The sequence below is a fragment of the Diabrotica virgifera genome, chromosome 3, assembly GCF_917563875.1.
Source record: "Diabrotica virgifera virgifera chromosome 3, PGI_DIABVI_V3a".
NCBI classification, from domain to species: Eukaryota; Metazoa; Arthropoda; class Insecta; order Coleoptera; family Chrysomelidae; genus Diabrotica; species Diabrotica virgifera.
In genome coordinates this window covers 64,818,600-64,832,061 of record NC_065445.1, presented here as the reverse complement: position 1 = coordinate 64,832,061, position 13,462 = coordinate 64,818,600, and the positions used below count along the sequence as shown (strand labels likewise).

At 31.8% G+C, this 13,462-nt stretch overlaps 1 protein-coding gene and 1 long non-coding RNA gene across 3 annotated transcripts in view; one reads left to right on the top strand and one right to left on the bottom strand.

The window, feature by feature from the left end:
* LOC114334453 (dyslexia-associated protein KIAA0319-like protein) overlaps positions 1-13,462 on the top strand; it is a 224,300-nt gene that overhangs the window by 105,386 nt on the left and 105,452 nt on the right. Inside the window, exon 1 of one of the 2 annotated variants that reach the window (XM_050645138.1) lies at positions 8,662-9,243. The exons of the other annotated variant lie outside the window; for it this stretch is intronic. Within the exon in view, the coding sequence (XP_050501095.1) occupies positions 9,093-9,243 (151 nt within the window). The 5' untranslated portion in view covers positions 8,662-9,092. Of the gene's footprint in view, positions 1-8,661; positions 9,244-13,462 lie in introns of those variants that run through there. 2 annotated transcript variants of the gene reach the window in all.
* LOC126881101 (uncharacterized) lies at positions 389-8,662 on the bottom strand. The gene is made up of 4 exons (XR_007696723.1): positions 8,233-8,662; positions 7,980-8,174; positions 5,299-6,220; positions 389-597 (listed from the first exon to the last, which is right to left on the bottom strand). It is a non-coding gene; the product is annotated as an uncharacterized LOC126881101 (long non-coding RNA).

Below are 13,462 nucleotides of genomic sequence, written 5' to 3'. Positions count from 1 at the left end.
TTATGCTGCCAACGCAAAAAAACTTAAACTCTACAAAAATGAATATTTTTGGCTGAAACTTTTTTTGAGACTACCTTAAGTACTATACTTTTACATGTTCCAATTATAAATAAAAATAAATTTTAGTTTTCGAGATATAATTTTTTTAAAAAGTCACTTTTTTTACCCACAAGACCCCTTAAAAAAATGTTTGGAAGAATATGTTTGATGGCCAAGATGCATACATATAATATTTAGAAGGAAAGTTCCTGATTTCTGTAGTATAATACATAATACCGAAGAGGAAGTAGCCCTAAGCGCCGGCCTCCACTTGCGATTTGTAGTTGTGAAGATTGAACACATTCTTTCAAATAGAAGTCAATCCATGATTATTTAGTCACAAATGGATTGACTTGTATTTGAAACAATGTGTTCAATCTTCCTGATTACAAATCGCAAGTGGAGTGCGGCGGTAATAACACCAAAATATTCCATATAGGTCCATAGAAGGTACACAGACATTGAAAAATTCCTGGAATATCCCCGAAAACATGTTCCCTGAGAACATCCCAGGAAAATCCTGTGTCAGCAAACATTACCTGAGTGTTTAAACATTACCTGAATGTCTTATTGGAACATTCCATGAATGTCCACGAATGTTCTCTGGACATTCAAAATATATTTTATAGACATTCCCTGGATATACCAGAAATACAGTGACGAGCGCTCTAATAACCGGCAAAATAGCACAAAAGATGTATTAAGTAGTGAGATAAAAAGACATGAAACTAGTCGAGCTGGGAAATTTAGCGATATTAACTTATACATTTAGATTGTATTGATTGTGTACCACCTTCAGACGTATCAGACGAGTTTGGAAACTACCACTGTCACAGTGACAGTTTTAGTTGACATACTCCTCCGATATGTGTAAAGGTGGGATCAATATAACGTAAATTTAAAGGTTAATTTCGCTAAATTTCCCAGCTCGACTAGTTTCATTTCTTTTTATCTCACAACTAAATATTTTGCCCTTTATTAGGGCACTCATCACTGTACATCCTTGCTGATGTGACAATACCTCCTATCTGTTTTTTCATGAGTTTTGTATGAGAGATGGAAAAACATGTTTTAAGGTCACCTCCTGTGTTCATATGTAAGTTTTGACTTGTTTTGTAGTTCATAGATAGTTTAATTTACTACAAAACAAGTCAAAAAATATCATATGAAAACAGGAGGTGACCCTAAGACAAGTTTTTAGTCTCTCTTACAAAACTCATGAAAAAACAGATAGGATGTATTATTACATCACTGACGATATGTGGCCATACCAAATAATACATCCTTGATAAATATAAACATTTTTATTGAACAAAATCTTTTCATACATTTTTTTAATGCAATTTACTGATATTCCTAAATATTTCAAAAAAATGTGTCACATTTGCTTTGTAAACCTTTCTTTTGCCTTTCGTAGCCACATATTCCGTTTCCTTCCTGGTTTTTTTGTAGACCACTTCTCTCAGCTGATTCTAAAAAAAATAAAATAAATGGTAATTTTTCTATCCTTTACAATTAACAATCAGAAGAAATATTATTTACAGATAATGATATGTATAATAATAATAGGTTTGTTCTAGCATCAGTTTGAAACCATCAGCGAATAGTGGACCAGCGCGAGTAGAGGGGATCGCACTGGTGACTGTATTATGTTCTTTTACTGACAAACTGTTTGCTGATGGTTTTTGACTAGTTTGACCGTTTGCTAGAACAAACCTAATAATAATGAATATTTTGTATTTTGACAATGACATCTGATGTGGAAGTCAAAACATTAATAAAATTATTTTTTCAAGTTAACTTTCACATGCGCGTCTTAAAATTTAATACTTATATCATAAATAACTATTAAAACTATCTTAAGAGGAAACAGTATAGATCAACAGGTAGCGAAAATGTGTTCCAAGATTGCGGCTGTAATTTTGAATATTTTTTCAAGATATTTGGCACACATATTCGTAATATAATAAAGAATGGCGGTACAGAGCCCAATTTGAAAAATATATTAATATGTGGAAATTACTCTGTAATTAAATACAATATAAAAAAAAACGAGCTTGTACCGCCATTAAGAAGAACAAAAAAATACACTTTTTTCAAATACAACTTTTTTATCCGATTTTGTGTTATTTTGGAACTACTAAAATTTTTTATTTCATTAGTAGTTCCAAAATTACACAAAATCTAGGCATCGGATAAAAAAGTTTATTTGAAGAAAGTGTATTTTTTTGTTCTTCTTAATGGCGGTACAGGCTCATTTTTTAAATATTGTATAATTACAGAGTAATTTCCACATATTAATATATTTTTCAAATTGGGCTCTGTACCGCCATTCTTTATTATTTTACGAATACGTGTGCCAAATGCCTCGAAAAAATATTCAAAATTACAGTGACAATCTTGGAACACGTTTAGGCTACCTGTTTATCGCTACTGTATTACCTTAAAACATTGCAATTTGCTAAACCAGTATATTTTACTCTACTACTACTCTACTAGCTACCTCATTTTCCACTGTTTCTAAAGACTTGTTTACATGGGTAGAGTTTTGAGGAGAGTAGAGTAGTGGTAGTACTCTACCAAAAATGGCTTGATACCATTCACGTGAGGAGAGTACAAGTATAGTACTGATGCTAGTATAGTGAAACCGATTTTTGTATTTTTAAACACTCTTGATTATAAGTGCACCTTAAATTCTTAATTTTTTGCTTAAGCTTGTTTACTCCAAAGCCCCCTTTGCCATTCTTTCGACGATTTCATCCTCCGCAGCTTGCTGCAAACTTTTATTTCTGTAGTATACACTACCTAAATTCCATAAACACTGGTATTCGCCGTATTATAGCTCTACAAGTTTTAAAGTTTCATCTTCGGTGAACTTCATTTTCACTATTTACACAAAACACAATTCCAGCCAGAATGACAGCGCCCCCATGTACTCTCCTACCTACTCTATTCTGCCATAATTGAGCGTGTTCCATGGGTAGAGTGTGCAGCCGAGTAGACATTTTGGCAGTAGTGGTGGTCATAGAGTAGTTACTTTGCCATAGGTTGCTAGTCACTCTACTTTAACTCCAACTATACACTCTACCAGCTATTCTACTGTGCTGAGCATTTTTACAGGTAGAGTTACTCTACTCTATCAAGTACTTGCATCATTACTCTACCCGTGTAAACAAGTCTTAAATCTACTGAATGAAAATCTACTTAATCTTAATCTACTCTTAATGAAAAATGTCTAAAATCATTTACCCACCTAGTATTATTGTAGAATTTAAGACAGTCCAGTGCCTTATAAATAATTTCAATATGAATATTTTTCCCTTTAATTCTCCTTTGATACCACTCCATTTTAGATTTTGGGGAACTTATTTCATTGTGTTTATAGACCATATTTATTGAAGGAACCCAATCTGGAGATTGTTATTATCTATTAAGTCGGCTGGTTTTCCTATAAGATTAAAATGTTAACATCTTCAAAAATCGTTACTGTTGTAATTGTAACTTACCAGATATAAAATGATTACAGCAGACAGGACAGGAAAATTTTCATTTCGCTAGTAAAACCTGTACATTGTATTGCATTTAACCATTGTTGTCTCTCAGATACCTTATTTAGTTCAGTTTAAAAGTGAACTTTATCTTGACTTTATCACATTTCACACTTCAAAACACAACACCAATGAAGCATATTATCTTTCTAAATTAATACTTCCAGAGAAAATGTTAAATTAATCTTTGTACAACACAAAATTACAAAGAAATACAACTAAAATTATCTAAAACTCATTAAGAACAGATAGAATAAGATTTATCTTTTACACCCAGTAGCCATATTGACATATTGATTTAATTTTGAAAACGATTATATTTAAATTTGGTAAATATAACTCCGTACGACCACGCAACTTGAAACACAAGTACGCAAACACGGTTGCGTGAAGCGTGGCTCGCAATCGTGAAATTTACGAGACTTGCTCGACCTGTAGATTCTTGTCGCTGTGTCAGGTGAGGTGTTTGAAAATTTGTGTAACTTGATTGCTTGATTCTGTGGTGTGAAGGTGGTTAAACTTTTGTTTTATTTTTTTTGTTTTGTTTGTTTTTGTTGTTGCGAATATATCGCAGAAAGTTTTTAGATGAAGTAATTGTATGATGAAGATAACACAGAAAATACAAGAGGGCAGCATACTTTGCAAAACAATTGTTACAATTTGAAATCAACAATTTGTTAAGTTGTTGTCTTGCAGGTAAAAAAGTGACTTTTTAAAAAAATTATATCTTGGAAACTAAAAATTATTTTTATTTATAATTGAAACATGTAAAAGTATAGTACTCTCAAAAAAATTTCAGCCAAAAATATTCATTTTTGTAGAGTTGACTGCAATTTTTCGACAACAGCCCTTTTTTGCAGTGAGCAGCATAACAAGTCCAGTCTCATCTGAAATCAAAGTTTCTTGTAGTTTATACCTCTGGCTAGTGAATGAACAAAGGATTTTTTATTAGATGAGGTCATTTTTGTTTTATAAAAAAAACTACTTTAAAAATGAGAAAAATTGGGGTCAAAAATGTGTTTAAACTTATGTAAAATCTTCAAATCTCATTTTTTTTAATTCCTTCGTTCATATTCTAGCCAGAGGTATAAACTACAAGAAACTTTTTGATTTCAGATGAGACTAGTTATGCTGCCAACGCAAAAAAACTTAAACTCTACAAAAATGAATATTTTTGGCTGAAACTTTTTTTGAGACTACCTTAAGTACTATACTTTTACATGTTCCAATTATAAATAAAAATAAATTTTAGTTTTCGAGATATAATTTTTTTAAAAAGTCACTTTTTTTACCCACAAGACCTATGTAACCCCTTAAAAAAATGTTTGGAAGAATATGTTTGATGACCAAGATGCATACATATATTTAGAAGGAAAGTTCCTGATTTCTGTAGTATAATACATAATACCGAAGAGGAAGTAGCCCTAAGCTCCGGACTCCACTTGCGATTTGTAGTTGTGAAGATTGAACACATTCTTTCAAATAGAAGTCAATCCATGATTATTTAGTCACAAATGGATTGACTTGTATTTGAAACAATGTGTTCAATCTTCCTGATTACAAATCGCAAGTGGAGTGCGGCGGTAATAACACCAAAATATTCCATATAGGTCCATAGAAGGTACAGACATTGAAAAATTCCTGGAATATCCCCGAAAACATGTTCCCTGAACATCCCAGGAAAATCCTGTGTCAGCATTTTAAACATTACCTGAATGTCTTATTGGAACATTCCATGAATGTCCACGAATGTTCTCTGGACATTCAAAATATATTTTGTAGACATTCCCTGGATATACCAGAAATACAGTGATGAGCGCTCTAATAACCGGCAAAATAGCACAAAAGATGTATTAAGTAGTGAGATAAAAAGACATGAAACTAGTTGAGCTGGGAAATTTAGCGATATTAACTTATACATTTAGATTGTATTGATTGTGTACCACCTTCAGATGTATCAGACGAGTTTGGAAACTACCACTGTCACAGTGACAGTTTTAGTTGACATACTCCTCCGATATGTGTAAAGGTGGGATCAATATAACGTAAATTTAAAGGTTAATTTCGCTAAATTTCCCAGCTCAACTAGTTTCATTTCTTTTTATCTCACAACTAAATATGTTGCCATATTTTGCCGGTTATTAGGGCACTTATCACTGTACATCCTTGCTGATGTGACAATACCTCCTATCTGTTTTTTCATGAGTTTTGTATGAGAGATGGAAAAACATGTTTTAAGGTCACCTCCTGTGTTCATATGTAAGTTTTGACTTGTTTTGTAGTTCATAGATAGTTTAATTTACTACAAAACAAGTCAAAAATATCATATGAAAACAGGAGGTGACCCTAAGACAAGTTTTTAGTCTCTCTTACAAAACTCATGAAAAAACAGATAGGATGTATTATTACATCACTGACGATATGTGGCCATACCAAATAATACATCCTTGATAAATATAAACATTTTTATTGAACAAAATCTTTTCATACATTCTTTTAATGCAATTTACTGATATTCCTAAATATTTCAAAAAAATGTGTCACATTTGCTTTGTAAACCTTTCTTTTGCCTTTCGTAGCCACATATTCCGTTTCCTTCCTGGTTTTTTGTAGACCACTTCTCTCAGCTGATTCTAAAAAAAATGAAATAAATGGTAATTTTTCTATCCTTTACAATTAACAATCAGAAGAAATATTATTTACAGATAATGATATGCATAATAATAATAGGTTTGTTCTAGCATCAGTTTGAAACCATCAGCGAATAGTGGACCAGCGCGAGTAGAGGGGATCGCACTGGTGACTGTATTATGTTCTTTTACTGACCAACTGTTTGCTGATGGTTTTTGACTAGTTTGACTGTTTGCTAGAACAAACCTAATAATAATAAATATTTGGAAGTCAAAACATTAATAAAATTATTTTTTCAAGTTAACTTTCACATGCGCGTCTTAAAATTGTACTTTTAATACTTATATCATAAATAACTATTAAAACTATCTTAAGAGGAAACAGTATCGATCAACAGGTAGCGAAAATGTGTTCCAAGATTGCGGCTGTAATTTTGAATATTTTTCAAGATATTTGGCACACATATTCGTAATATAATAAAGAATGGCGGTACAGAGCCCAATTTGAAAAATATATTATTATGTGGAAATTACTCTGTAATTAAATACAATATAAAAAAACGAGCTTGTACCGCCATTAAGAAGAACAAAAAAATACACTTTCTTCAAATACAACTTTTTTATCAGATTTTGTGTTATTTTGGAACTACTAAAATTTTTTATTTCATTAGTAGTTCCAAAATTACACAAAATCTAGGCATCAGATAAAAAAGTTTATTTGAAGAAAGTGTATTTTTTTGTTCTTCTTAATGGCGGTACAGGCTCGTTTTTTAAATATTGTATAATTACAGAGTAATTTCCACATATTAATATATTTTTCAAATTGGGCTCTGTACCGCCATTCTTTATTATTTTACGAATACGTGTGCCAAATGCCTCGAAAAAATATTCAAAATTACAGTGACAATCTTGGAACACGTTTTGGCTACCTGTTTATCGCTACTGTATTACCTTAAAACATTGTAATTTGCTAAACCAGTATATTTTACTCTACTACTACTCTACTAGCTACCTCATTTTCCACTGTTTCTAAAGACTTGTTTACATGGGTAGAGTTTTGAGGAGAGTAGAGTAGCGGTAGTATTCTACCAAAAATGGCTTGATACCATTCACATGAGGAGAGTACAAGTATAGTACTGATGCTAGTATAGTGAAACCGATTTTTGTATTTTTAAACACTCTTGATTATAAGTGCACCTTAAATTCTTAATTTTTTGCTTAAGCTCGTTTACTCCAAAGCCCCCTTTGCCATTCTTTCGACGATTTCATCCTCCGCAGCTTGCTGCAAACTTTTATTTCTGTAGTATACACTACCTAAATTCCATAAACACTGGTATTCGCCGTATTACAGCTCTACAAGTTTTAAAGTTTCATCTTCGGTGAACTTCATTTTCACTATTTACACAAAACACAATTCCAGCCAGAATGACAGCGCCCCCATGTACTCTCCTACCTACTCTATTCTGCCATAATTGAGCGTGTTCCATGGGTAGAGTGTGCAGCCGAGTAGACATTTTGGCAGTAGTGGTGGTCATAGAGTAGTTACTTTGCCATAGGTTGCTAGTCACTCTACTTTAACTCCAACTATACACTCTACCAGCTATTCTACTGTGCTGAGCATTTTTACAGGTAGAGTTACTCTACTCTATCAAGTACTTGCATCATTACTCTACCTGTGTAAACAAGTCTTAAATCTACTGAATGAAAATCTACTTAATTTTAATCTACTCTTAATGAAAAATGTCTAAAATCATTTACCCACCTAGTATTATTGTAGAATTTAAGACAGTCCAGTGCCTTATAAATAATTTCAATATGAATATTTTTTCCTTTAATTCTCCTTTGATACCACTCCATTTTAGATTTTCTGGAATTTATTTCATTGTGTTAATAGCCCATATTTATTGAAGGAACCCAATCTGGAGATTGTTATTATCGATTAAGTCGGCTGGTTTTCCTATAAGATTAAAATGTTAACATCTTCAAAAATCGTTACTGTTGTAATTGTAACTTACCAGATATAAAATGATTACAGCAGACAGGACAGGAAAATTTTCATTTCGCTAGTAAAACCTGTACATTGTATTGCATTTAACCATTGTTGTCTCTCAGATACCTTATTTAGTTCAGTTTAAAAGTGAACTTTATCTTTTTATCACAATTACTTTGCATTTCACACTTCAAAACACAACACCAATGAAGCATATTATCTTTCTAAATTAATACTTCCAGAGAAAATGTTAAATTAATCTTTGTACAACACAAAATTACAAAGAAATACAACTAAAATTATCTAAAACTCATTAAGAACAGATAGAATAAGATTTATCTTTTACACCCAGTAGCCATATTGACATATTGATTTAATTTTGACAGCATGTTGGAAGGGATTTAAATTTGGTAAATATAACTCCGCACGACCACGCAACTCGAAACACAAGTACGCAAACACGGTTGCGTGAAGCGTGGCTCGCACAATCGTGAAATTTACGAGACTTGCTCGACCTGTAGATTCTTGTCTCCCTGGACGCACTCTGGTATATATCAATAACGTATGACGTAGATATATTAATATTATGTGACACATGACAGAAGCTCGAAACAAATGACTGTGAATGAAAAGCCCTATACTATGTACACGTCAATTCGATTACCCAAATGTCTCAAATGTTATTAAATTTTAATTGTCAAGTTGACAAGTTTAAACACTAAAATAGCAGGTGATTCCAAGTTTTTGTTGTTATTTGTGAAAGTGTGGGTTCTTACATGAATTCTCATTAATGCATTCGGTAATTGTAAATTCACATATCATTTAACTGTGCAAATTTTAAGGGTGTAGTGCCAGTACAACTAAAACGGATTATATCTCCATGAAATGGAGTTCCAAAAATTAACTGTTTTATTCATTTTGGCCTTATGTTTAACCAGTTGCGAATTATACAGGGAATCTAACATACAGGAACAGTGTCCACAGCTGTATGAAAAGACTTTCACAGGCTGTATACCCAGAGGAAATATCAGTGCAGGTAATTATTTTATTGTTTATTTTATGATACCACACCAAATAATACTAGACTTTAATGTTTGTATTATATAATGATTCTCATTAGAATCATATGATTGTTTTGTGCTTGCACAGTCAAGGCTAAAATATTTTGGACAATCTCAAATAATTTTATTAATATTGGTTTTCAGACAGCAGTCAACAAATTCATTTCTGTAATTAACTTCACAATGATAAAACATGTTTAATATATGCTACATCTTTTTTTAAACGCATTTACTTATTATCAGTGTGAACTTTTGTAAAGCATGATAGTCATGGTTGATTATTATTCATATAATACAAAAATATGGGTTTTTGATAATTTAAATGATAGTTAACACAAAAAAATATGGGACCTGTACAGACCTTTTCCTACTAACTCTGTTGTTTATTTTATTTTGAATACCTACCTAACAAGTGAGCAAACTAGTTACACAGGAACATTCTTAGGGTATCTGTCGCCTGGATGCGAGAGTAATTTGATTGCCCTCCCCAAACCCAATCTTCCCAGAACGTTTATAAGCATTTGTAAATCAAAAAGTTAAAATTAATATTTTACTTAGAAAAAAAAAACAAAATTGTAAGGAGAAATACAGGAAAAATCTCATTTTCAATACTAATCATTGATCATTAACTATTTAGATGGGAAATAAGCCACAATTAAATTGAAAAAAATAATTTTATTAACGTTTCGACGCCCAAATCGGGTGTCGTCAAAATACAAAATACCACTAAATTAAACAAAAATGTTGTTGCTAAGTAAAAAATTCTTATAATAATTTATTTAATCTGACTCATTTATATCGGCAATTCAGACATATTATATTATACATTTTAAAGTAGAAGACTTTAAAATGATATTGCCAATATTTATGAGTTGCATTCCTGGGATGACTTTACTGAAAAAAAAAAAATAGAAGAATTTTTTACTAAGCAACAACATTTTTGTTTAATTTAGTGGTATTTTGTATTTTGACAACGACTCCTGATTTGGGCATCGAAACGTTAATAAAATTATTGTTTTCAATTTAATTGTGGCTTATTTCTAATCTAAATAGTTAATTATAAAAATGCCACAAGGAAATAGCTTCAGAACAACATTAATCATTGATCAGTCTGAAAGTAATTTTTGTCTCATTGTGGACTAGTCATGTAACGAATGTCATTTTTTAAACATTCGCAAATATGAATGCGAATATCTGCTACCGACATTCGCAAAGGCAGATGTGAATGCGAATAATGAGTTTTTTTAAAAAAATTTCTATTTTTGTAATGTTTTCTAAACTTATAATGAGAAGTTAATTGATATTTAGTGTAAATCAAACTGAATCTTAAGCTTTATGGTAGGGGAGCAAAGTATGCTAAATGTGCAGTCACTCGAGCGTTATGGGGACCTATTGGGTTGTGAAGAGTAGGTCCTAAAACCAAAAAACGTTAAGTAAAGTTTTCCATTTTAGTAGGGACTTTCCTTTTTAATTTAATTTTCCATTTCCAACAATAGTTTTTTTAGATTATAGGGCCATCTATCCACAATTCGAAAAAAATGTCTAAAATAAAAGTTACTTATTTTTACGTAAGGAATCCAAATCTGCAGTAAAAAATGGGGCCCCTATTTAAGATTTTAAAGTAACTCCCCACCCCACCTCCGTGGGGGTCGTGTTTGGTGCCATTCAATAGATTTTTCAAAAATATTGAATAAGTGTATTTTTCAGTTTTTCGATGTAATGTTCATTTAGCGAAATATCACGGGATTCGAATTTAAAATTTTACATTTACCCTCCACCCCTCTCCGTGTAAAGTCGTGTTTGGTAAATATTATTTGATAGATTTTTGAAAAATATTGTGCACATATTTTTTAGTTTTTCGATGTGTCATTCATTTCACGAAATATTCGCTTTTTTCTTGTGAAACTTTGGGACTCACCCATTTCTAAGGATAGATTTTTTTTCGGCCCTCACTTAACGAACTCCCCTGCATTAAGAGCCAATATATGATGGAGGTACATCTTCAGGGTACAAGGTTTCTCCCCATGTAATAATCTGACGTGCTCGAGTAACTGCAAAAATCCCGCTTGGGCTCCCCTACCATTATTACATAATACCAAATAATAAAATAAAGTGAGGGTTGATAATGTGATTATACGAGGTGGTTACCTTTTCTTATTAAAAAAATATGATAAGACGTGGATATATTTTGATTTTATTAACCTAATGTTATCTTCAAATTATTTTTTTTCTGATATTCATATTCGCAAAACATTTGCACAAATTTCGCTAATGCGAATATGCAAAAATATGCGAATATGAACGCGAATACGAATATTTGTTACATCACTATTATGGATTACAGAAAAAAAAATTTTATGTTAAGTTTAGAAAAGCTTCTTTTGTTAGGAAAGGTTATTAAGAATAAGAATATCTTTTATAGGTTGCAAAATAAGCCAATTTTGTGGCTTGATCCCAACTAAAGTAGTAAATTGACAAAGTAATAATTTGTAAAATTAAAATAATAATTTTTCTGATTTATGTGTTTCATTCACCTTGTAAAGATTTTTTTGATGGCACTGTATACCTACTTAGGTGGCTACACAATACCATAATCTTTTTAATCTTTTCTCAGAAGGGTTTTTAGACTATACCTAATTAAAATCTGGACAAACTGAATATATATGGACTGTTCACTCTTGATAGAGTATAGGTCACTCAAATACTATGAGCTCTTTTAATCCATTTCACGCATTGGATTAGTCCGTAGTTTCCTTTAGGTCGTCGTTCATAGGTTGTGATGTTTTTTGGCCTTCTCTACTATCTTCTTCCACTCTCTCCGGTCCTGAATCTTTTCTCTCCAGTTTGCAATTTCCATCTCTGATAATACAGACTAGCAGTTGATCTTCCCATCTTATTTTTGGTCTTCCTCTTGGTCTATTTTTTACTGGTTTCCAGTTCATTATCTTCCTGATCAGTTTTTCTACCCCTCTTCTTTGTGTGTGCCCAAACCATCTGAACCTTTGTGCTTTAATGAATTTCACTAAGTATATCTTCTCCTTCAGTTATATTTATTATTTCATGGTTCATTAGCTTTCTATATTCCCCTGTTTCTATCTTTACTGGGACATGTATTCTTCTCATAATTTTTCTCTCAATTATTCTTAAATTTTCTTCGTCTTTTTTCGCAAAGCACATTACTTCTGCTCCATAGGCTATCACTGGTCTAATTGCTGAGGTATATATTTTTGCTTTTGTTTTTTTTGTTCGGGTTTTTGTCCTTGAGTAGTTGGTGATATTGCCAATATACTCTATTAGGTACCTGCTTTAATTCTTTCGTTTATCTCTATACTTCTTCCTGTTTTTGCCTTCCACCATCACCCCCAGGTATTTGAAGCAATTTACTCTCTGGAATGTATTTTCACCTATCTTTATTTCTGTTATTCTGTTTACATTGTCTCTTGTGCTTATAAGGTATTTTGTTTTATTCTCATTGATTATATTATTAATCCTCTCGTCTTTGCTTCTCTTACCAGGGTTAAAAGTCTTCTAATCTTTTTTATATCATGCTATCAGTCCCAGGTCATCTGCATATCCTATGATCTGTGTTGAGCTTTGAATAATTGTTTTTTTCGGCCCTGTGTCCCTAATTACTCCTTCTAGAGTGATATTAAATAGTGTCGTTGACAAAATGTCTCCTTGTTTACAAACTGAATAAAACGTTTAAATTCGAAGAAGTGTTATTTTAATTTTACAAGTTAATATTGAGTCATATCAATGTCATTAATACTAAATTTGAGCTATGGGCTTGCACAAGGTACATAAAAAGCTCTAGGGTCCCATCTATTTTTTTATTTTTCCATATTTATTAATTTCTCATTTAGTGAATCATTTGTTTATTTAGGAGAAATGGATTTTTTAAATCAATCCAAGATTTTGTATTATAAATGTGATCTTTTGATTTTTCATGTCATTCTATAACTTGACTTAAATATCTCCAATCATTATAATCCTCTAACGATTCATTGTTGAAGCATGTCCAATACATGTTGAATATGATTGAGGTCTGGGGATTGTGCTAGCCATGGCAATACATCAATTCTCTCATTGATTAACCAGTTTGACACAATGTGCGTGACAAGTATAACCATGCACAATGTGAAAGTTTTGCTAACAACACCTGCAAATGGACAAACAATAGGTTGAAGAATATTA